The sequence below is a fragment of the Taeniopygia guttata genome, chromosome 7 (assembly GCF_048771995.1).
Source record: "Taeniopygia guttata chromosome 7, bTaeGut7.mat, whole genome shotgun sequence".
Taxonomy (NCBI): domain Eukaryota; kingdom Metazoa; phylum Chordata; class Aves; order Passeriformes; family Estrildidae; genus Taeniopygia; species Taeniopygia guttata.
The window spans coordinates 21154043-21178701 of record NC_133032.1 but is presented as its reverse complement, the minus strand read 5'-3'; the positions used below and the strand labels follow the sequence as shown (position 1 = coordinate 21178701).

The window sequence follows — 24659 nt, the reverse complement described above, 5'->3', positions numbered from 1 at the left end:
CAGCTGAAAGGGTAATGAATTACAGAGATGGTTCAGCCACTCATTATTAAAAGATTACAACATTAAAAATGAAGTTGTTTTTTTTTTTTAAAGGCAAATGATCATGTTTTCATATAATGCAAGTGAAACTATACAGTATTATGGATTCCCAACTATATTGTAAGGGGCAGCTCGTAACAAAGGTTTCAAATTGAATTAGATTTAAAATTAGCATTTCTCTAGCCTGAAACTCAATCCCAGTTCATATTGTTTTATACTAAATACTGAAAATATCAGTATTTTAAAATTGTAGTCCCTAGAATTTCTTGCTATTTTCCTCTGATAGCATTACCAATTTCCAGTGTAACTGCATGTGCACATAGCCAGTTTTGGTTAATACCATTCTTGGTTAGGATTTAAAAAAAAACCCACAAAACCAAAAACCCATCAAAAACCCCCAAACCACCAACAAAAATAAAAATAACCAAACCAACCCCCCACCAACAACTACCACTCCACCACAAAATAAACCAAAAACCCAGTCTCAAACCAGTCTACATTACATGGGACAACGATGAAATACGTAAATGGAATAAAGTCTCTACATGACATGCTGGGCTTTTAAGCTACACAGCCTATGGTTCCAAGAGAAATATCAGTGGCTTCATTTTAGAACAAACCTGTTAAGTTTTAGCATCAAAAAAATTCTTTATCAAACAAGCATCAAGCGAGCCCTTCCATCCCAGGGATCTGGTTACCCATAGACTTTTCAGGTTAATTCAGTGACAGATGAAATATGTACATAACTGAGACTGCTCAGAATGTACTATGGGTAAATGCATGTTTCCACAGGAGACTACTCAATCATTTGATGCAGGACACAGCATCATCTAATATAAAGAGACTTTTTAATATAGAACATCTGCAACCTTTCTATCAGCTCCATCTAAATGCCTACCCAGGGTCAATTAAAAATACCTCCTAAGTTTGATTCATAACTTTTTCATTTTCCCAAATAAATTTCTGCTGTTTGCATGGTAGGAATTGAGGGGTGGCGAGAGGAGGGAGGAGAGTGGAAGGTCTACAAGAAAAATTAGGTTGTCAGAACATGTCAATAGTCACAGCAAATCTTCTGTAAATGATTTTTGAAAGTCTGTTTCACTTTACGTACAGCTGAACAATAACAAGCATAATGCCAAATTTCATTTTGGAAACAAGCTGCAAAGGGCACCTGTATATGGACACAAACTGCAGCCAGTTATGACAGGAAAATCCTGCACTGGGACTTCTGTGGGGCAGTCTTTGAAGAAAATACATCCTTGGCTGGTACAGGCAGGGGAAACCTGGAAAACTACTGCTATGGTCTCAAAGAAAGGGAATGAAAAGGGATTGTTTTACCCCTAACTGTATTTCCTTTATTCATCCATTCACATCACATGGTAGATTTCTTTGCAGTGACTGTGAAAGGCTACTGGAGGGTAGATGCACTTCTCTCACTGTCCCTTACCCAGCAGAACAGGGCACTGATGTCACTGTGAACTCAGGGTGGGGCTCAGGGGATCCAGAGAGAAGAGCACTACTGAGGAAGCCCTTAAATCAGTATTCTTCTCTTTAAAGAAGACACACAGTGTCAGCCACACTTTTAACAAAATAAGAGGCATAAAGGACAGCAATGATATGCCTCGATTTTTGCATTTAGTATTCCCTCTCCATGCCTGGAGAGTTGCCATCATTCTTTAATTCTGATTTTCATCTTATAACCTTTCAGCTGAATCTGCTGAGTGGCCTTCCATTGACTATGTCTATTAGCCCATGATGTTTGGTTTTACTTTGAGCAGGTTTTTTACTTTCCTCAGAGTACTCTGAATGCCAGAGTAAATCCAACCAGACCCTCATGGGCTGCAGCTGGGTGTTGACTGGCAATCACCATCTGTTCCTCACAGCCATGAGTCAGTGCCTTATCAGAAGCTTATTATTACTACTACAGACATTTTTGGAATCAGGAGTTGATTTCACATAAAAGTTCTTTTTAGCTCTGTTCCATGTTCTAGAAGTGTCACAGGCCAGATTTTAAAACTTATTAGCAGCAATGACTATATAAAAGAAGTTACATTTTTCAGTCCCATCATGCACACTTTTTATGATGTCAAAACCTGGGTACAATAATCACTCTATGGGCCTTTTCCTGAAGTATGATAAAATACCGTTTTTCTTTCCTAGGATGGTACACTTTACTAAGCAAGCAGACTGTGGAGGTTACTGGATGTTTGTTTGGAAAGCAATTTCTCTATGTTCTTCAGTAATCTCACAAATGGATTTTTAAAATTGTCAAGTTTTCTTGTATTTTCACAGTAAGGGATTTTAAACCAAGTGGCTCTTCACATTAATATCCATCTCAGTCCTTATTAAAAGGGTCTAAAAACGAGACGTGAGAACAAAAAAGCCATATTTTTAACTGACCCAACCATTTTCTTTTTCAGAATTAATCCAACAGGAATATTTGAGTTTGGAAACTGTCTGAACACAGGCAAAATATTATAGGAATATCTAAAAATTCCCAGGAACAAAAAGCCTGTTTCCTCTCCTACCTAACACTGAGTACACAGCACAAATACATCTGCTGCTTCTGGGAATTCTGCTGTATATAAAGTAAATCAGCCTAGCTCCTCCCATTTTTTTTTTCTCATTTGAATCCTAAACCCCAGCAAAAATATTTAAAAACCTGCATTTTGTTATTTTTTTATGAATTAAAAAGGCTAAATTCCATCTGTAATTATTCTTGTGAAACACAAGTAGAAACAATGGGATTGTAAAGATGCAGGTACAAGATTAATTTGGTCTCAGACATCTCTGTATATCAGTGAGAATAAATGAGTAGCAGAAATGTCTCTAAGTTCAGATTTCAGTTTTCAGGACTATCAGTTAAAATATATTTCTGAAGGAAAAGAATTCTGATATTGAGTTATTGAAAGAAACAGAGAACTTCAATACACTGGTTTTAGGTTCCCTATTCAGGAAAGAAGTGGACCTTACAAGTTCTCACATTCTCAAGCTAGGATCTCCCCAGCAAGTCTGAGAAAATATTCATCATTCCGAAGTCCACACAGAACTGGGACTAGAGTTAATTCTCCTACATCCTCATAAGCCAAAGGAAAAAAGCATTAATCTCAACTTTATGCCAGCTCATTTCAACCTCACTCCTGTTCCTACCCAGGAACACTCTGTGGCTTTCATCCAATACAAGATTTCCACAAAGTTCAGCAAGCTTTGACTGGAGAATTTGCCACAAAGCCACTACATGTTTGTATTTCTGTGGTTTAAGACCAATCCATATCACTTTGGAACATCTGTTGTTATTTATTTCAGGAAGACTGACAGGCTCCAGAATGTCCTCCACTATTTTGAAGTGACTGTTGATTTAGGTTCCCCAACCCTTCCTTCTGATCACTCTGCTCTGCTTCACTTAGTATTTCTGTTGCACTTTCTGCAGTCAGGTCTGATCACTTCTGCAGCTGATTCCTATTCCTTCTGTTTTTGCCATGAAACAGTAAACATTTTTACCCTAAATCTCACAGCTGGCCATGCAAAATGCAGTCTGACCACCTGGCCTTTTTGTGTTGTCATTTAAATGCACAAATGGTATCTCTGTGAAAGTAAAAGGTTATAAAACCTGAGTGCTATTGTACTTTATTGTCTTTGTTCTGTGTTTGAGAACTGCTACTGTATATTGACTTTATTAAAGTTTTGTTTTTTTAAGATACCAATACAATTATTACAAATCCAGATACCAAAACGGACAGATATGAAACTGCCGTATTAAAGGTCTGCAACGATCTTTCTTTGCTCTGCCAAATGGATTGTCATCTGTGTTGATTCAATGCAACTCCTCTGTGCCATTCAATACAATTGATCACAACATGCTTTTATAGAGCATTTGGTTATCCTTGAAATTTGGTACCCAGGGGTCCTGGAAAATGCCCACAGCTTGAGCTGTTTTTCAGTGAACACCTTTCTCTACAGCCAACAGTAAAATTGTTCTTATTCTTATCTTGCTTCTAAAATTCCCCATACACATTCAGAGAAATTCTCTTTAAGTCTCACTGCCTCATTCTTGATAGCAACATCCACTTGGTAATTTTAATTAAATCTCATGGCTTCAATTATCTGTATACAGACACTGTATCAATTTAAGTTGCTTTCCAGCCTGGCTTTTTTAAATTCCTCCCTGATGTTTTATTTTGGTCTCATTCTTCTGTTAGGTCAGCCTTTGAAAGTGGGTCCTTGAGAAAGCTACCAACCACAATTTTTAATTTTTAATTGCTTTTTAAATCTCATTTTTGGTCAATATTTACAGAGTGAAAACTTCATACTTCGGTGCTTAATTTACAATCTTTTCCCTTTTGCCTATAAATTAGCGCAACATTTTATGCAACTAATTTTGTCTAGTATTTTTTTCCTTCTCTGATCAATGCTAAATATGAAATTTCCTCTGATTTATACTACAGATTTCCATATCAACCTTTATATTGTAGACTTGGTTTAGGTCTGTAGCTGCTCTGCATGGTGAATATTAAACAGAAACCTAGATGTTCCAACATAATTTTCAATTTACTTACATGGACACTTAAGAATGGAGCTGGTCTAAACATGGTTGGATAACATAAAATGTTAGCCCCTGTAGACATGAACTTCTGTCTACAGAAATCATACTCCTGTCTTCAGTCTGACCTGCATTTTCTAAATACAACAGATAAGATTGTTCACAAAGAAATCTGCATGAGTAAGGAGAGCCCAAATTTACCAAGGAATTTGTTTTCTACCTGGTATGCTGGAGCTTTCTATTGAGCTGTAATGATTCTGCACAGTCATTACAAAATTACTGCAGTAACTATGGTACCAAAGCCAGCAGACCCAGTGCTATCTCAGGCAAACAGCCTCAGGAGAGTGACTTAACCTTTGACCAGTAAATTTGATCTGTTATAGGCAATTTGTGTCCCAAGGTACACAGTGAATGGCTGACATACACAAAATAAACAAAGACTGAGAAAGACAATAAACTGACAGCCAAGATCAACAAATGGTCTTGGTGTCCCATGAAGCCATTAATAACAATACTCTGTCAAACATGCTTTTTTCCAGGCGTGGGCTGGTTCAACGTCTTTGAGTGCCTATGTGACCTTGAGAAGATGAGGCAGATGTAGTGATGTGACAACAATATTCTACTGGAAAGAAGCTCCTTTTAGCCTGTAGTCCCTAAGCATCTCCTTGCTCCCCTCCCCTAGAGTATTTATAGTATGCAAACACATAAATCCATCACCTCCTCTTCTAATCTTTTGCTGCTCTTTATAATAGAGACAGAAATAGTTAGTTTGGCAAAAAAAAAGAGACACAGCCTTTTACTTGATAGCCTGGAAACTAATATACAATAGTTTCAAAGATTTATGTCATAACACATGAGTTCCATAAAAATAAAAGAATAGGTTAAAATAGCAAAGGTAGAAAATAGCAAAGGTTGAGTTTCTACATGTGATGAGTGAATTATACTCACACATGCAATCTTTACAGACCACAAATACACTTCCCAAAAGAGTTACCTATGTATTTTAACTTTAGCCCTCCACTGTAGTCTTTTACTATGGTGTGAATGTATTATTTTAATAAAGTTCTAGAAAAATTAAGCAGAAGCACATATAATACACCTGTAGTCTGTTGCTTAATTCTGCTGGATTGAGGCCTTAACACTCAGGTAAATCTTAACTACTCACTTATTCTGAATCTGAGTCCTCATTTTTTTGGCCCCTACTCTAGAGGAATCAGTTACTTTTATTTTTTTTCTTCCTTTTAATCTTCTCTAGTGAAAGATCATTTTGTCTGTGCTCCACTTTCAATTCCATACAAGTGCATGGACAGCAGTTTACAGTATAATGTAAGTTTTCCACAGGAGATCTAGGGCCAGCAGTGATCCTTCTTCCCACTGTGATAGGAACATCATCTTTCAATTTCTTTAAACTCTAGCCTAAAATAAAAAAAAAATATTAAATTCATTCTCTCCAATCTGAATATCCCCACAAGACAGAGTAAGCTGGTATTTAAACCAGAATAAATGTTAAGGATGAACTAAATAAATATACTTTTATTGGGATAAGTTTGTTAGCATATTTTAGACTGTCTAAAATTTGGTGTGTTTCCAATTAGACAGCTAGAACATACATTTTGTATGTGTGGCTTCGTTCCTCCCCTCCAAGCACACCAGAAATATTGAAGTCTTTGTAAAATACTCTAGTATCTCTAAGACACAGATTTTTAATAGTATTTTCCATGCAGGAGATGCAATAACCCAACATTTGGTTTGTTTCAGCACTGGGGACTAAAGCCAGTTATCCGCTCAGAACTGGCAAGCTCGCGTTGCCAAGTCAGGTTTCCCTACTCACCGGGGGCACCAGACTGCACAGGCAAGTCAGCACTGTGCAGTCTGGAGGAGCAGCACCCCAGGATTTAGAGGTTCTCAGCGTGACCTTACAGCCCAGTGTCAGCATTGATAGCATTCGTAGGTAAATACAACTTGGACTGTGCAGTTACTGAAATCAGCAAACATCTGACATGTAGGGAGAGAGCAGTGCAGACCACTGCTATAGGCAGAGAATCGGGATTCAAAGCAAATCTATACCAAGGAATTTCTCTTCCTATCTTCCCAAGCCATTCCAGCCCAGAGCTCCTGGAGCTCTGCCTGATCTTGCGTACAGCACCCTCCACTGCTGCAGATGACTGATGGTCTGGGAAGCTACAAATGACAACCAAGCTAAAATAGCCTAAGTAGGAATTAATTACAAAAGAGATGAGGCAGAGGTCTTCAGAGATGAAGAGGTAAATTAACCTATTGCAACACTTACAATCATGATAATCTGCTGTTTTAAAGGAAAGAAATATTTGCTAATTTATTTTTGAGTAACTAACTCTCTGGTGTATTTATACACACATATAGTCACTAAAATTAATCCGCAGCTATATTGTGGAAATTTTTTCTCAGAAGCAGGTCAGTTTGGTTTTGTGATGTCTTCATTTTGACAAAGATTTATTTAAAAACTTGTAATTTACACTGCAGCCTGTATCAAACAGACAAAAAAAAAATCAATAATTTAAAAACATGTATTGCTAAGAGACTAAATGAATAAAAGTGAGCTTCCTTGAGCTCCTTCCTTGCTGTCTGTCAGGGAAGCTGTCTGTTCGGGAGGCTGAGCAATCCAAGAACATGTGAGTGAAAACAAACACTTCCAACCACAGAAGAGGATATGGAAAGTGTACTTCCAGGGGGTGGGGGTGGACATAAAAAGGAAAGCTAACTTCTTTGAATTGTTTATTTCCTCAATCTAATTTTAATTAAAACCAGAACATTAGGATGTCCGTTATACTGAGCTACTGTAATACAGATTTCCACATTAGAGGATAAAAAGCTAAACACAAAGATGACAGAGGTAGCTTGAACAGTGCCTGACTCATTATTCACTAGGTTTCTTTGGCTAGAAGGAAAATAGCAAACAACAATAGTGGCCTTCTGTCACCAGAAGATAGCTTTACAATTCTATTTACACATTACTACCAACCAAGCTGATGATAATCTGGGGTTAGTGTGGGGCCAGGTATTCACTGCTTTCAAATAAGGGACAATGAATGGCACAGGCACACAGTTCATTACTTCAAACCCAATACTGGAGTTAAATGCTAAAGAGCTGATACTTAGTGGCTCATGTATCTTGTACTAAATACACACACAGAATTTTTAACACACAGAAGGGGACAGGTTTTTTATGTCAGCATTTGGCTAACATTTTATATTTATCCTGGTTACTTTTTTATTCATTCTTTACTGTTTCTTCTCCACAACAACAACAAAATAGAGCAAAAGTGAGAAATTGCAAGAACAGAAAGGGAAAAAGGAGAAGACCTCTTCATTTTCACTCCTAAGAATTATTCTAAGACCTCTGTAAGAGCAAGATCAAATTCTCTCACATGTACTGGGGCCAAGGCAAGATCCTGGAGATGTAATTTTCACTGAATAAAGGAAGCAAGCGGGGAAGAGTCTTTGAATGTAAATATTTTTGTGAGGGGAGCACTTGATAGCATAATTAACTTGTATGGTAAATGGTCACAGCATTGTGACCACTGAGAAATCATTGCTGTTGCTGCTCATGACAAAGTGCAGAGTAGAAGCAACTCACACTGAGGACAGAGCCCAAACTAAGGAACTCTGCTGGGCTTATGACTCAAGGCTCTGCATAACCAGGTGACAACCAGGACAAGAGAGAAGCCAGGCTGCAGAGCAGGGTAGAGAGAGGAGGAGAAAATTAACAAAGACAGAAACCTGGTGACAAACAAACATTGTTCAGGATGAAGGGCTGGAGTTGTAGGAACACCAGTTACCTGCTACGTTAACAGCTGAATGAGCTGGAAGTGCTGGGTGAGGATCAATCCTGCACCTTTGCATTCTCATCCAAACAAATGAGGAAAGGTGGAGGTGAATGAGACACAGCCAAATGTGGTGCAGAGCAGGAAGCTGTAAAGAGCTTTTCTCACTGCTGATGGGACAGAGCTGGAACGCAGGAGCTGGGAAGAAAGGATGTAAACCCTTTCTTCATCATTCATTTAGCTGTGCTCATGCACATGAATGGTTTGCAGCAGGAAAGTTGAAAGCTGTGCAAAACACTTTGTGCCCAGACTCGCTGCAAATGTTCCAGTGGAAGGCAAAGTGCTGCTGGGACAGGCTGGCTGTGAGTGCTTCTGGCTGCTCACAGCAGGTGACCACACTGGCCAGGTAACACAGGCCAGACTGGGAAAGGAACAGAGCTGGAGCTGGCACGGGGAGGTGACAGCACTCAGAACCAGGACCCAGCAGTGTGAGCCTCAAGAGAAACTCATATAATCTGGAAGCAACATGAGTCTAAGCAGAAAGGGAAGAAATTTCTGTGTGGTCATGTATTCAGTGTGCTGTGTAGTAAGTCAGCAAATTTTAGACACTGCCCCACTGAGTGGATTTAAGGTTCATGAAAAGATGACATCCCATATAGGACTTTTGTGAAAGGGGGAAGATCCTGCCAGTCTTCATGATGACAGAGTAAGGCCAACAAGAGGTCTAATATGCAGAGGAAAAAATAGTTTGCCCATGGCAAATTTGAAACAAAATTTTTTTTTTCTAGCAAGACAACATAAAATCAGGGTAGAAGACAGAAAGCCAGCTTTAATTCTGAGGCATTATATTCCAAAAAGCATTTCTGAAGGTGAGAGCATCTGTAGCTAGGAGGTAGTACAAAGAGAAGGAAACCCCAGCTCACCATCACATGCAGTAGCAGCAGCAAGAATGGGTAGGGAAAGGAAAATTAGTTTGAGAAGGTGATATGAAAGCTTATTACGTTTTCATTTTCTTAAGAATAAAAATATTTGTCTATAGTGTTATAGGAGTAAAACTATTTGCTACTGTGTTACAGGAGTAACCAGACTGGTTTTTAAATGTATTTAGTTTTTAACAGGTTTAGCTGAACAATGATAATATAAAGCAGGAAAATGTTATTTTCATATTTTACAAGCACAGAGGATAATTTTTGCATAAAAACTAGGGCTCAGAGCAGCGGAGTTAACCGGTGATTCTCAAGAAATCAGTAGCAGAGGAGGCATTTTAAACAAAGCCTCTCTTCACAGTATCTCCTAAACCTTTTCCTATCTAACCCTATACCTAAAACTTTTCCTATATCCTAAACCATCACTTCTTCATTTTCTTTCAAAAATTCCATGCGGAAATAAAAAAGGGAAGAAAGAGACAGAGTAGTTCAAGGGGTCAGGATTTCTCTAATGCTAGCATACTTCATATGCTCTGAAATTGTGACTACCCCAAAAGGAGCTTTGTTCCTTTTATATGTCAGCAAAACAAAAGGTCAGCCTATTGAAATATTGGTCAGGTCTGACTTTCTTCTATTAATAACAAGTAGAGACACATTTTTTAAAGTAATAGTTAAATAAATGACCACATGTCTGCAATCATTTCGACTTAAAATGTCAACTGGATTTGAGATGCCATGTGCATTTAATCAATGACTCTGCACTATAATATAAATATTACTTTGGTTTGACTGTGTCATGTGGCATAAATCATAATTCAGTGAGATGAGTATATTCAATTTTCTCTACAGATGGCTGTTAACGGCAATACCTATTAAACCAGCACCCAGCAGCACTCTGTAGTTAAGGAATCTGTCAGGAGTCTCCTTCTGTATAATTTCTCTGTTAATTGTTGTCTCTTCTCCAAATCCCTCCATTTACCACATTCATGTTACAAGAACTACTGATTCAGAAAATCAGCAAAAACCTGTTGTTTCTTTTGATATTAAGGTAGAACTTATACTCAGCACTGTATTCCTGAGCAAAACTTTGTGTTTACTGGTTAAAATGCAGCACAGGAAGCCTTAATTCAAATTTTTGTGGGCATGACTTTAAACCCTCTAGGACCTTTAACCATAATCCATCTGTACTACCTACAGAAATACCCAATGTCCCACAATTTATTTAGAAATCATAGAATTCAAGCTTTATTCTCAGCTAGATTTTACAAGGGTTTTAGAGCAAGAATAGCCAATTCTAGTGAATGACAGATGAACACAGTGCTGCAGTGTTCAGTATTCCCAAGAATACACTTTGCTTTCTAGGACTCTTCTTGCAGAACACATTTCTTGGGAGATTAGAGACAGACACTTAGAAGAAATATTCTACCTCCAGAAAATACCTGGAGTTTACTTTTAGCAGTTGTGGCATGCACAGTGGCCAATATTAAATAGACGAGTATCCATTAAAGTAGAATTTAAAGTTAATCCTCACAGACAAACCATGCTGCCTTTTTTTTTTTCCTTTTGCTTAGTAATGACTTGAATAATGATATTTCAACTTGAAGTGAACATGCAAGTTTTTCACAAAAAGCATGCTCCTTGCAAACAGTTTGCAATTTTGAGTCCTTTTAAATAGTCAGAGGGAACTTTCTGCTCTGATCTGTTAAGTAAATATAAATCTTGTTATCCAAGTTCAGTAATGAGAGTGAGGGGTCTATTCTTCACTGCACTTGCATACATCTAACGTTAATGAGATTTATGCATGCATATTAAGGGGAGAACAGATGCTTAATTAAACAAATCAGCCTTTAGTAGGCAGTCTGCATGATCATCTTTAGTACAAAACCCCCTTATTTTCTCTGCTTTAGTCTGACTATGAGTGCAGCCAAGGAGGAATTAATATGGTGGAGGAAAAGAAAAAGTTATATATGTAAAATGAAATGTTTATTTGGTTTTTTAGTTTAAAATACTTGACAAATTTGAGATAGATTAAATTGACTAGATATATCCTCTCTCTCCTAATGTTATGCTCTTTAAAGGAAAGTGGAGTTTTATTTACCAATTTACCCAAGTGAAAATGTTATTGTGCAAAAGGAAATCAAGGTCTCTAAATAACTCATCTGCCTCATTAACTGATGTGGTCTTTCAAATACACATCATCCATCTCAGATAATTTTGCAACTGATTTCTAAATAAAATATCTAAAATAACTTTAGCCTAATTAAAACATAATTTAATCTAGTTCTGGAGGTTTTTTTATCTGTCAATGTCCATATTGATTTCCAACATCATACACAGATAAATACATTAAAAAGTTATATATACCACCTGTCTCCAACAAGTGACATCTTTATTATTTGCTCCTTCTTCATCTAATGCTACCTTTTCTTCTACAACACTCAACTTCTAAGGGCAACAGAGTAGAAAAAAAATCTCTCCATAAGTTATCATAGTGCCATACTTAATGGAAGTCAATATCTGTATATTATGCTATCTACTCTGCAATACCATTACAGGCTCAACAGTGCTGGTTGTAAAAAGTATCATTCTGAGCACAAGGCCTATAATAGTGGTAATGAAAAAAGGGTCATTTCTGTCTTCCAACAAGAATGAAAAATTAAAATCACTAAGGCACTTAGCTCAAAGGAAAATTGGCAAATTAAAGGGACAAAAAATAAAATATTCATGGCTCATATTGTGAAATGGAAGGTAAATAATTTAAGATGAACTGTTATGTGGGAAATTGCACTCTTTCCAAAGAGCAAAAAGCAAATCTAACTAAAACACATATATATATTCCTGCTTCCTGGGCTTGCAATTACATATGTGCACAAATATGCAAGTCATGGTTGAAGTGCAGTACTGCTAGTGGATAGGCATTTTCTCACCTATACTAATTTTGAAAATATTTTATAGTAAAACAGTCGAGTTGACAAGCACTGCTTTATATGAAGAAGGTTGGTTGCTTTTTCTTCCTGAGTCCAGCCTAGAAGTGAAGACTGAATGAGAGAGTGCTCTCCCACTGCACTCCAGTTCAGCACAGCTCTTTATTCTGAGTCACCTAGTACGTACTTGCTCTTAGATTTTTATGCCACAAAAAAAATTATGACTTCAGCCTCCTGGTCTCTGCCTGGGGGAGCTACCTATTAAAATGCCATTGGTGTGGCTGCAGTCCATTAGCTATCTTACCTTCATAGCCATAAAACTGAAAGGGCTGCCCAGAATTTTTACAATCACTATCTGGAAAAGGTAGAGAGAGCCATAGACTTGTGTTTATTATACTCCAGCACTGTAACAACTGCTATGGGATTAGGACACAGAACTGCACTGCATGGCAGAGGTCACGATTCCCTGGTGATTTAAAGGTTCACTCTTCTGCCAACTTAATTTAGAAACACAAAGCCTACCTTTGTTAGAAGACAGTATTTTGATAGTTTTTCAAAGCATGGCAATTTAATAACTATAGACCACAAATTTAAAATCTGGAGTTCATCACCTAGCAAACCGAGGAATATTTTTTAAATTTATTTTATTAACCTCTTGGTTAGATCAGCTTTGCATCCTCTGTCCTAAGTGACAACACATTTTGCATTAGTGTTCAGCATCAGGGATTTCTAACACCCTGCACCAATGGGTTAATTAACCCTTCCAAACAGCCTACAGAGCCCTTCTCACATAGCTTTTGACAGTTCTAAGCAAGGAGACTACACACTACCTTTTTTCAAAGGTTTCACTATGCTGTTTCACTACAGTGTTTCTCCTGAAAATACTGACAACCTTCAAATGAAGCTCATTTGATGTCCAGCCGTCTTCTAAGACTCACGGTGCCCGGGAAGAATCAGTCAGCTCAACGTGAGAAAAAAAATGAGCCAAGTATCAAATGTGGCATTGTGCAATCTTGCTGCTCTTATGTATCTGCACAGAACACAGTATTTCTCTTCTGAAAAAGATTCTGTGTAGATGCTAGACACTAGCCATTCCCTGGGACTGAAGTATACATTTAGACACAGTTCCACTATTGAAAGTATTTAATGTAATTGTTTTCTTGATACACAGTATCAATTTACTGCTGAGTCTGTTGTCTAGTGGTGGGTTATTAGTGAACAATGACAGCATGATGTGCCGGAAAACATCAAAAAGTAAAATATGTAAAATGCTCCTTGGCTAATGTTACACAAAAGCAGTTAAGACTCAACTTCTGTTGTTCTTTGGGCAGCACATATACACCTTCAGAACTAAGGCAGGCAATATATGCATCAGAACCAGCCAAGGAAAGAGAGTACTGTGCAGTCAGCACCACAATGAAATAGTACTTTGGATTATAGGGACTTTAACTAGTATAATCTGCATTTCAAACCTCCAGTACATTAGCCTGCTTTGCCCAAATGCTACAGCCATTATAATGCTGCAGCCAAGAGTTTCAGTTAATACTGAGTGAAAAAACAGGTCTTTTAAAAAACACAATGATTACAAAAATAAAAGCATGATTTCTTGATGGTCTCCCTGATTCACAGTCACCTAAATAAAGCTTCAATCAAGCAAAAGCTTAGCAGGAAAGCAATCATTCTTCTTTTTGTATGTGTAAAAAAAGACCAGGAACTACAAGTAAATAGCAGCTGAGCAACAGATGAGGCACTAAGTGAAATCTGTTAGCAACTGCTAACAGCTTTGCTATTTTCTGTTGTTAAATTTAAAAAAAAAAAAAGGCAAAAAACCAATGCAGTAGCAATTCCAATATGTTCAAAAATCTCAGATGCAAAAGACTAAAGCTCAACAATTCTTGTACTACAGCTGAATGCTTGGATTTGGTTTTAATATCTTGAAATGCTTTGTTATTGATTATAAAGCAGAAGCCAGCCAATTTACGTGGCCACTATCAAGGTACAACTTCTTACAGCTGTATGTGTGACCCAGCAAGCATAGCACAAAAATCCCAGTGTAGACAAGTAGGACATTTCCAGCAGCTGTTTTAGCCTCAAATTCTGCTTTCTTTTGTCCTTTATACCTGACCCCATGTCATTCACCAGAAAATGCATGTGTCTTAATTAGCACTCAGATTTCTGGCAAGATCTCTCTTTTTCATTTTCCTTCTGGTCCTGGAGCTTTCACCACAGATGCTGAGTTCCTACTTATCTCAAGCCAATTTTGACATGGGTTCAGCAAGTCTGTTTTTCTTTTTGGAAGCATCCCACAACACAGCAGAACCATGCAGGCACAGCTGAAATAGCTCTGAACAAAGCTGCCCAGGAACTACAAACAGCATGAACATACCAGAGTGGGGGTTCCAGCTCCCAGTAGGATCCGTCACATGGCTGTAGTCACCAGAGTAGTGGAAAAAATTCATGACATTGCCATGTCCCAGAATATATTTCCTCTTCTCACCCCTGCCACTTGCTCTTATAACTTTTTTCCCTTGGCTTTATCTCTCCTGTCAGTCTAACAAGGGTTCTGTTCCTCCTTTTGGTGGTCTCACACATGGGGGATCACAGCACAACCACCACCATACCCATAAAATGCACACTACAAATTTCCTTCTCCACCAAGCTTTCTGCTCTACTACAGTGTTTACATTTCTAATGCCCCCTATGTGGCAGGTCTCCTTTCCAACTTAAATTCATCATGTCCAAAACTGGGCTCATCTCAGTTTCTAAATACTTCTCCCTACTTCTTTCTCTCAAGATACCAAGAATTAGTAGCCACCTTGCCTGCTGCAGAAGCTCACAAGTTTTGTCATCTTAAACTTCTCTCTTTCCTTCCACAGATGTTCTACCAAAAAAACATGCCAGTTTCATTCCCACAGCGTCATAAAAAAATCTGGATGGTTCTTTCCATTTGTGTTGCTAAAATACTTATCATTCAAACCTCCTCCCCATCCCTCCTAACATTCACCCTTCACATCAGTACAAGACTCCAGTTTGAAAAAATACCTCTTGAATCTAATAGTTAATTGGTATTTGATCTGCTCTAAATTCCACTATTAGTTCCCTATTATTTCTTTTAAAATATTCAGATCAATTGGTTTTGTTTTTCAAGTCATATGTGCCAGTTTCTGTCTGAAAAAATACAAGCCTGGATTTGGGATTTGCTCATCTTGCCCAGGACATATGGTCCTAAATTATTTCATAAACACACACTGGTTGCTCTTGTTCAAGGTCTACTTTACAGTATTCACTAATACTCTCACCTTTTCAGGAAGGAATTTCTTTTCATGTTGTATAAATTCTGGAAAGAAATACCAACAAGGACACAGAACCTCTAAAAACCTCCCGGTTGAACTGTTACTTCTTACCTATTTCTCCTTCTCTCTTTATTACAACATGATGCTTCCATCTTTGTTGTTTTGTAGAGATTTTCAGTAGTGTGGGATAGAAAATTCCATTCTGTGATGTCATATAGATAAATATTATTAACACTGTCAGCTGGGAAGACTATTAATCCAAACCAAAGACATGGTTATGGAAAGAGAAGATGTATAAACCTTTTGTGTACTACCAAAATGTGGAATATATTCTGAAAGAGGGAACCACAACAAATGGTAACCTGTTGTTCTCAGCTTTGCATACTGACCATTATCAGAGTTTCTGTCAACTGCAATAGCTTGTTTTGGATTCCAATGTCATCCCATGTTCTTTCTGGCTCAGATATAATATCCCTGTAAGACTTTACAATTCAAACTAGGAATCGGCTATCTATCTTTGATACATTAAACAGTACTTATCCTTCTGTCAGATCTCTGTGCCACTCCCCTTCTCTTTCCTACTCATGCCAAAGAGCTAAAAAGAAGAATGAAAAGAGATATAAAGCTTAAGACACACAAGAGAGTTTTTGAAGTCACCCTCCTATTTATTCAGTTTTTGACTACCCTTCCATGCTAAGTCCTGTTTCTTTAAACAGTATGAACACAAATGCACGTGCAATGCACAAGTGTGTGCACACACCTCCTCTGCTCCTGGAGAGTCCACTTAAAAGCAGACTGGTATAGATAGGTACATCTTATGAACCCTAACAACTGTTAAAATCATGAATATCTGACACACAGGCATCCCTGTATATTTTTTGACAGTGTCTCCATAGTGTTCAAAAGTTGATAGGACAACTGCTGACACATGGAAGAAAATCAGCTAAAACCTTCCCATGGTAATAAAACACAAGTAATTTTACTCTAGAGAACATAGTGACAGGAAGTTGTAAGGCAAGTTCATACATTATATGTCCTAATGAAGACCATGATCAGTGAATGATCTTGCACCTGCATTTTTTAGATAACTATTTAAATGTACCCTTGCCTAAGCAATGATTGTGGTTTTTGTATATATGAGTACTGTCTACAATATAGCATGACAAGAAACACCAACAGTGTCCTAAAGCCAATGTTAAGTGTTCAGTGCCATAAGTAAACACATAGTCCTTCAGTTTAATCTCTTCCATGTGACCAAAAAATTTCCATGACCACATAGTCTGAATCGAATGCAAAGAGCTACTACAACTGAAACGCTTAAATTCTCTACAGAGTCAACAGGTACCAGAGGGAAGGGTATCAGCAACCAGTGCCTGCAGCACCAAAGGTTCCAGCAAGAGCAAGGAAACAACCTGAAGAACTCATATGACTTAGAGTTTACAGAGCCACAAAACAAATAGCCACAGCAGAAATCCAAACACTTGCATGCTGGGCAGGGAGGACAATGAACTTTCGTTCACTGCAGGCAATGCCTGAAGTCACAAAGCAAAGATTTTATCATAGATAGTGGCTTTCAGCAACTGCAAATGTTAGTAGACCTTTTGCAGTAGCACAAGGAATTCTGCTCTCCCTGCAGCTTGTGAAGGGAGCAGATAAGCAAGGGAAGAGAAGGCAAAAGTCTGAGTGTGGGAGCAGGATTTGTATTACTCAGAAATACTCCCCACAAATCCTTCCCCACCGATACATGCTTGCTTTAAGCCTAAAACCTTGAATCTTTTCTGACATATGGGAATGCATTTCAAAGGCACAAAAAGACGTTTTGTCTGCCAAATGTCTTCTGCCGCAGTTACAAGTTTGGTGTAAAAGTATAAACTGCTTTCTTTTTCAATAACATAAACATTATTTGAGTCCAAGTGAAATAATTTTTCCACTACTTTATGAGAGCATCGGTTGTTTCCAATCTTATAACGAGAATGGGTGGCTGTTTTCCTTTGTAAAATGCCATACCTCAACATGACACCAAAGCCTTTCTTCTTTTTCTTTTCCGGGTCTTCATTTTCTTCCTTCTTTTTCTTCTCTTTGATTTTAGATTTGCCCTTTTTCTTCTCTTTCTCCCTACTTTTTTTGTCTTTTTTTGCTTTGATTTCTGCATCTTCTATTTCAGGGTTCCCTGGAGGGGCAGATTCCACATTTTGAGCTTCTTGACCACAGTGAGAGCTCTTATCAGAGCCATCTGCACAGAATGAAAAAGAAGCAGTGAGGATGGCTATGGGCCACTGAAATGCAAACATGTGAAATACAGCAAGAGTGTCTACAAAGAGCTCAAATGACTCACAATACTTACTCATTTAATTGAATAATTTAAAAAGCAGGCTAAGCAGATCTAGTGGATTCAAACAGATTTGTATTGTAAATTAAACACTGAATTATTTTAATGAATTGTTTTCTAATTATTGTTCCTGATATAAAAATCCTGATAGAGTAAAGCACTTGTTCTCTTTGAAATCTAGCTTGTTAACCACGTGCTGGGTTTCAAACAGAGAGCTTACTTCAACAAGAGATTCTGGTGACTGGCAAAACCAACCTATGTAACAAAATGACTTCATTCACTCCCTGGAATCTTTCTATTTTAGTGGCTGAAAAAAAAAGGATAAAATGTACTGTCTGGATGGAAAAGAGCTGTGTTCTTTCTGCTGGGGGGCTCAGGATCCGAGCACTGTTTTATGCCCCATATTAAAGGAGATGTATTTCCAGACTTGGGTCTATAAAACCCAAAGTGACAGAATGAGCAGCAGGGTGCTATCAATACACTGCCTTATCTACAACATGAAACAAATTTCCTGGCTGGAAAAGTGGGAATTGTAAAACAAGAGAGATAATTTTTAATGTAATCTGAAGAAAGCAGCTGCTTCTTGAAGTGAAAAACATAATTATTTAAGGATTGAGTTCTAAATCCTCCAAGCCACCCCTGCCCCAAAGGAGATCAGTGAAAGACTTTACACTAAACCCAGTCAAGGTTGGATGGGGTACAGCAAAGACAGCTCTATTCAGTGGAAGATGTGAACAGCTTTTAAAGTGTGATCGGCTTCAATTGGACTAAATCACTGGCTCATGGTGCTCTGTGGTGCTGGCCCTCAGCAGTGCTAAGTGAAGGTGGCTCCCTCAGTCAGTGCCAGCAGCAACATACCCTCCTCTCCATCCTCAGGTCCATCGTAAGACTTGTCAATGGCAGCTCGGAAGCTCTCATTGCATCCCCGACCCCGCACCACGTGAGGCCTGGGTCTGTGAAAAGGGAGTTCGTTCTTCCTTACTTCAGCCACAGCAGTCTGAAGACTCTCAAGGGAACTGGACTTCTTTAATCCCAGAGTAGGACCAAAATCTTTGCTGGAAGAGTCTGGAAAATGAATGGTTAAGTTTTTATACCAAAAACCACATAGAGAAATTAAACTAGTCAGATACACTTAATTGTGTACTTTATTACTTGGGGCCTTTGAAATAGTATGCAATCGATGTAATTTGTTCTAAAAATAACATCAAGTTAAACCTAGTTCAGCAGATATCCCCAGACTTGGAGGGAATGGCACATAATTTACAGACCTGACAAAGTGATGGGTGATAGCTGGCTTGTCTGTGCCACTGCAAATCCCACACCAGTGATGAGCATGGGGCTGCTTCCTCCACCTTTGCCTGTGATGTCCAACTGGACAGTGTTAACAGTCTCAAGGAGAGCATTATCTTTATACTCATAAAAACAAACACTTCTACACAACTGTTTTGCTTTTTAGAAGGAGATAGGTTGTACGAATTGTTGATATTTTCAAACACATTTCTCCTGAGAGAAGATACATTATTAGTTCTAAGTTTTACCCAACCTTTTTATTCAAGCTGAAAGTAGTGCTATAATACCAACATGCACAGCAGCTTTTTCAAGAAACAAGCAGAGCACAGGTTAACATAAATGATGTTGCTGTCGCTGCCTCATTCCCTGATTACAGACTTAAAGCACTTCAGAGAAAAACAAAGGAAACACTGAGTGTCCCAAACCTTCTCTCTCTCTAGATGCTTGACTATACAACCTTAGAAAGGCTTTATTTTGTGGCAGCATTTGTGTTAATTAGTATTAATAAAATGACAGCGGAATAGGTAAAGAACAAAACTGAATGAATAGATGCACTCCAATCAATGAAGAAATTCACAGCTTAATTTAAAAGCTTATGTAGCATCTACTTGGCTTTTATACAGCAGAACAGTAAATGTGTCTTAGAAACACTGAGCAAGAGACTGTGCTTTGCAATATGGCTTCTGTCTTTGAGAACTTGAGTGCTTTTGCTTTCAACTTTTAAGTAGTACTAACAAAAGCAACAGAAGAACTTAAGAGAAGCCCTTCACCTCCATGTTCATACTGTCATACCTGAAGGGATTCAAGGGTCACAGAAAAGACAGATATGTTAGTATGATTTACTGTGATTTTAGCAATCCTAGAGTGCAAGTAACTCTGAACAGCACGTTCAGTGAATTCTTAAAAGTAAAAAAGCTGAGAACTGACAACAAATAGAGACCTGTCAGTAGTGCCTACATAAAGCAATTTACACTTCCTTTACCTGCAGACTGATATGTAGCTGAAAACAAGTGGGGGATTGTGGGTGTGTGTGGAGACAAACAGGTTTAAGGGAACCCTAGCTGCTCCATCACACAGTGCAACCTTCTTCTGTTCACTAATTGCCATTCTGGAGACTACCATTATTGACAAATTAGCAAGTGCTAAAGCAGAGTTAGAAGAATGACCTGCATAGAACATAAAGGTGCTAAAAATCACTAAAATCTTATGCATCAGTTGGAGGCACTGTGGTGCCTATCACAGGCTGAGAAGGAGAAAAACCAAGGGAAAAACAACGGTGAGGAAAAAGGCCAAGTGAAAGGCACTGATCAGCCGAGAGGAAGCTCTCAGGTTTCAGTCACCAGCCAGCCTTGGTGGACTGTTTGGCTGGGCACAGGACACACTGGCAGGGCTGCTGGCCCCGGGCAACATAGCAGGCAGCCAGGCTGGGCTGCAGACCGAGGGCTGCCAGGGGCTGTGCTCTGGGGGCCCTGCAGGCAGCGGGTCCCCAGCACACTGCTCTGAGCCCCCCGGAGGAGCAGCCACTGGGATGGCTTCAGGGTGATGCAGAGTCTGCCAGGAAGGGCTGGGCACATCCTGCCTCCAGCGGGGCCGTGTGGGTCCATGGCTTCGGGAGGTCCAGCAGCCAGTGCTACAGCTGCCTGGCTGGCCAGAAAAGTACAGAAGTGCAAGATGTACTACACTCAATTTACTGCTCTAAGCTCCATTACCTGAAAAAAAGGTCTGAAGTTAAATGCTGGTTACAGTCTGGTTTATATAAAGCTGAGCCAGTTGCTCAGACTGGAAGACTGCAATGTATGACCTAAGAAAATCCAATCAACACCTGAATTTGGAGTGAGGCACTCACATGACACATGTATCAGACATCAAGCTGTGTGCTCAGCCTCCCCACGCACACTGGGACTCAGTCCTTAGACACCCGAGCACACTGAGGTGTGCTTATTTTTCAAAAACTTACTGAGAACCCTTATTCACAGATTGGTATTGAGAATTCAGTTGACCCATTCTAAGACTGTAATACTTTGAAATATTCATTATTGAAATTTCACTAACAACAGTGAGAACTTTGTCTTTCTGACAGTTCAGCTTGATTCCTTTTTCCCCCCTTTCATTATAGAGCCGCAGTAATCACATATTAGAGCACAGCTAAAGATACAGGAGCTAAAAAGCTTCCCTAAGCAGGGAGACCTGGCCCCTTGATTTCTGAGCCAGCATCTCTAACTGGATGCTTTCCAGAAGAATGCACAGAACTCCATAATGGACAAGGACTGCATCCCAAATTGGGAAATTGCCTTCCCCTGCCCTCGCCAGTACATTTTTAATTTCTGCAGACCTCTAGAACTGCTGTAAGCCTGAAAATGTGATTATTTATCTCATGGGTAAAAAAAGCCCAAACCAACAAATAAACAACAAAACCCCTCTCTTATCTTTTGCAAGGTATTAACAAGTAATTCTGGGGATACATGGTGTGTGTCTGTATCTAGCCTTATCTGGATTTTTAATACAAAAACACAGTTTGGCAATAAAAAATTCAATTGCTCACAGTGTTAAAATGTTTCTTCTTGAGCTCTCCTTTTACTGCTTCTTGTAGCACAATGATAAAAAGCCAACTGAAGCATGCACTTTATTGTTTTTATAAATGCTGAATTACTTCATACATCTCTCCTGAATTTATAAGAGAAAACAACAGCTGACGTCACTACCTGCCTAGACTGGCTGAAATCAAATTGCTGTTCTTAGATGTTATCTGTAACTGATCATCTTTTAACTGAAAGATGGTGTTACACATGCTTTAATTTTCTGCTCAATGCCAACATGGCTTACACAGATTTTTTTAATTCTTAATATAGCGGTAAACGTAAACCTGCTTTCTGTTCTTTTATTACTATTATTATTAGTCAGGTCTTTCCAAGATTATCTTTTTCCCACATCTGCACATTCCTTTCCTTTTTTTTTTATAGCCCAGCTGAAGGAAATATGCCAAAAGCAAGATGTCAGTCATGAAAATCAAAGGGAAACAAATGACACAGCATTGTGGGCAGTGCAAGCCACCCCAAAGGCATGTACAGAGAGAATCAAAATGAAGAGAAGCCATGAATCACTGTCACTCTATATGAAACACAACTCCCAAGACACCCTAAAGAGTAAACATTTTATATATTTATCATTAAGTTTATTTTTTAGATAATGTTTTTTCTTGAAAACCAAAACTACAGGAATATGCCTAAAGGAGAATATTTAGAGGAACATATTTATGTGAGCTAGACTAACTTACTATTTACATTTTGAAAGACATAGTGAGGTAAAAAAAAGCAATAAAGAAAAAAGAAGGGAAAGCATCACTGAGACTGAGAAAATACAATAAACAGAAAGTTGTAAAAAATTATAAATAATTTGATTCTGTTTTTGCCAGTGCTGTAAACATACAGAGTGTTGTTTCCTATTGCATTGCACATAGTGGAGGTTCATGTGATCCTAGGGAAGAGAAAGGAGTAATGAAAACAATGAGTGTTCTACCCTGTGGATACCAGGATGCTGGAGAGAACAAGGGACTACTTTCAGCAGGCAAAGAACTCTTTGAGCATGAAGCACTGATGGTGGCTTCTTCAGTGGCAGCACTGGGAAGTGCCACTCAGAGTGAGATATGCCAACAGCTCTGAAGGAAGCAGGTACAGCTCAGTGCCTGCTGTGCTTTGGACACACATTTCCAGTAACATTTGTTGACGTTCAGCTTGGCCTCACTGAACTCAGGCCTACCCCAACCTACAGACCAACTCCTCACTCTACGAGACTGCAGCATCGTATAGTGACTTAAACTACTTCATGTACCATTCTTTCTTAACCATTTGTTTAATGTAGTTTCATTTATTTCTGATAGGATTCACAGTATGCACATCTACAAAGGATTTTTTCCTCTCACTTATATTTTTATATTCAGATACTCTTTCAATCATCCACCAATTCAATGCAGAGAATGATTTAGGAAGGAGGAATCTGAAAGTCATTACATCTTTTAGCTTGTGATTTTCAAATGAAGGGCTTTAATATAATGTTTCTGTAGAAAAGTCTTAGATCACATGGTAGCTTTTTCTTCAACACTAATTTATACACATGACACAGAAAAGATTAAGTGCTTGATGAAAAGCAAGAGAAGAATCACTATCCTGCACTTACACATTAAAGACAAGATACATAGTTTTGCTCATTTAATACCTCAATCTATGCATTCCAAAGAATAAGCAGAAATACTCAACATAGAACAACCCTGCAACTGACAGAAAAACAAAATTTAATAAAGAGAAATCAAAGCATAGGAGAATTTAACAGGTTCTCTGATTGTAAGAGACAGCTACAGTCCTCAGATTTACAGATCTTTCAATCTATTTTACTACATATAATGATTGCAATTGAGCCTGCATTAGCACAAACTGCAATTTCAGCTATGAATAATGACAGATCACAATTTGGGGCCCAGAAGGTACCTTGAGCCTTAGCCAGCTGAAAAGGAAATGCTTGCAATAAGGCAGCCATTAGGCAGAAAGTGAAAATGCACTATTGTCATCTTAGAAACATATGTTGGTGTTGCTGTTTTCTACAGTCTTATCACTAACAAACAACAACACTGCAATTAAACGTGCTACTATTTCAAAAAGAATATGTATGGCATTAAACATCTAAAAAATGCTAACAAGTTTCCCAGTGCAACAATATCAAAGCTAAGAATTAGAAGCAAAGGCAGAGGTTCAAGCAAAAGCCTCAGTGAAGGGGCACATGCACTTCCCAGGTTAGTGCTAAATGTCAGAAAAAATGCAGCCAAGCCTGTCTTTGCACAGAAACCCTGTGTTCTTATCTGCTGAAATAATTATTTTTCTTCATCTGGTAACAGAAGTCTACCCTCTCTCACATAACCTTCCAGTTCACAGCAGAGCTCTGCATCCATTTTCCTAGACATCTGAATCCCTCTTCCTCCAGCAGATTAGTGCCTTCCCTCTAGTTGGTACAAACTGAAGCACTTGCCCTCCAAACAGGTCCCAATATAAATCAAGCTACTTCTCTTGTACAAAGCAGGAGCTTTCTCCTCAAGGATATTTATGTATAAACTGACTCGAGATATAGGTGTTACAACCTGCTAGAGGAAAACTGCAATAGGAGAAGCAATGCAGACAGGAAAACGTCCAGTTTTTAGAAAACAGGATTCCCCAGTGGTTTCAGGCACCTTGTAAATTGATCAGTCTGGAACTGAGTGGTAGCAAAAAAATTCCAGTGCCCTGTGATTGCTTTATTTCTACTTCTACACCTGCCCTCTGAAAAGGTCAAACATTTAAATCCAGCTTTAAAGATTGGGAAATGTGACACTTTCTGAGACTAATTGATATAAATTATGCTTCTCAAACTAAACCAACATTTTTGTTCCCAGGCCAAAGTTTAACATGAAGTAAAGAGTCCCCACACTAATATTTAAACAAAGTCACTTCGGATGGTATGAGGCTAACATCTAGAGTGTTACCTTTGTTCT

At 38.5% G+C, this 24659-nt stretch overlaps 1 protein-coding gene and 1 long non-coding RNA gene across 6 annotated transcripts in view; both read right to left on the bottom strand.

The window, feature by feature from the left end:
• PARD3B (par-3 family cell polarity regulator beta) overlaps positions 1-24659 on the bottom strand; it is a 394980-nt gene that overhangs the window by 119103 nt on the left and 251218 nt on the right. For all 5 annotated transcript variants that reach the window (XM_030277633.4, XM_012574931.5, XM_030277632.4 and 2 more), the window contains 2 exons: positions 18713-18919; positions 17533-17758 (listed from right to left, as the gene is read on the bottom strand). In XM_030277633.4, coding sequence (XP_030133493.3) covers positions 17533-17758; positions 18713-18919 — 433 coding nt within the window. The remainder of the gene's footprint in view (positions 1-17532; positions 17759-18712; positions 18920-24659) is intronic.
• LOC140684576 (uncharacterized) lies at positions 75-17524 on the bottom strand. Its single transcript, XR_012057012.1, has 2 exons — positions 6726-17524; positions 75-6694 (listed from the first exon to the last, which is right to left on the bottom strand). It is a non-coding gene; the product is annotated as an uncharacterized lncRNA (long non-coding RNA).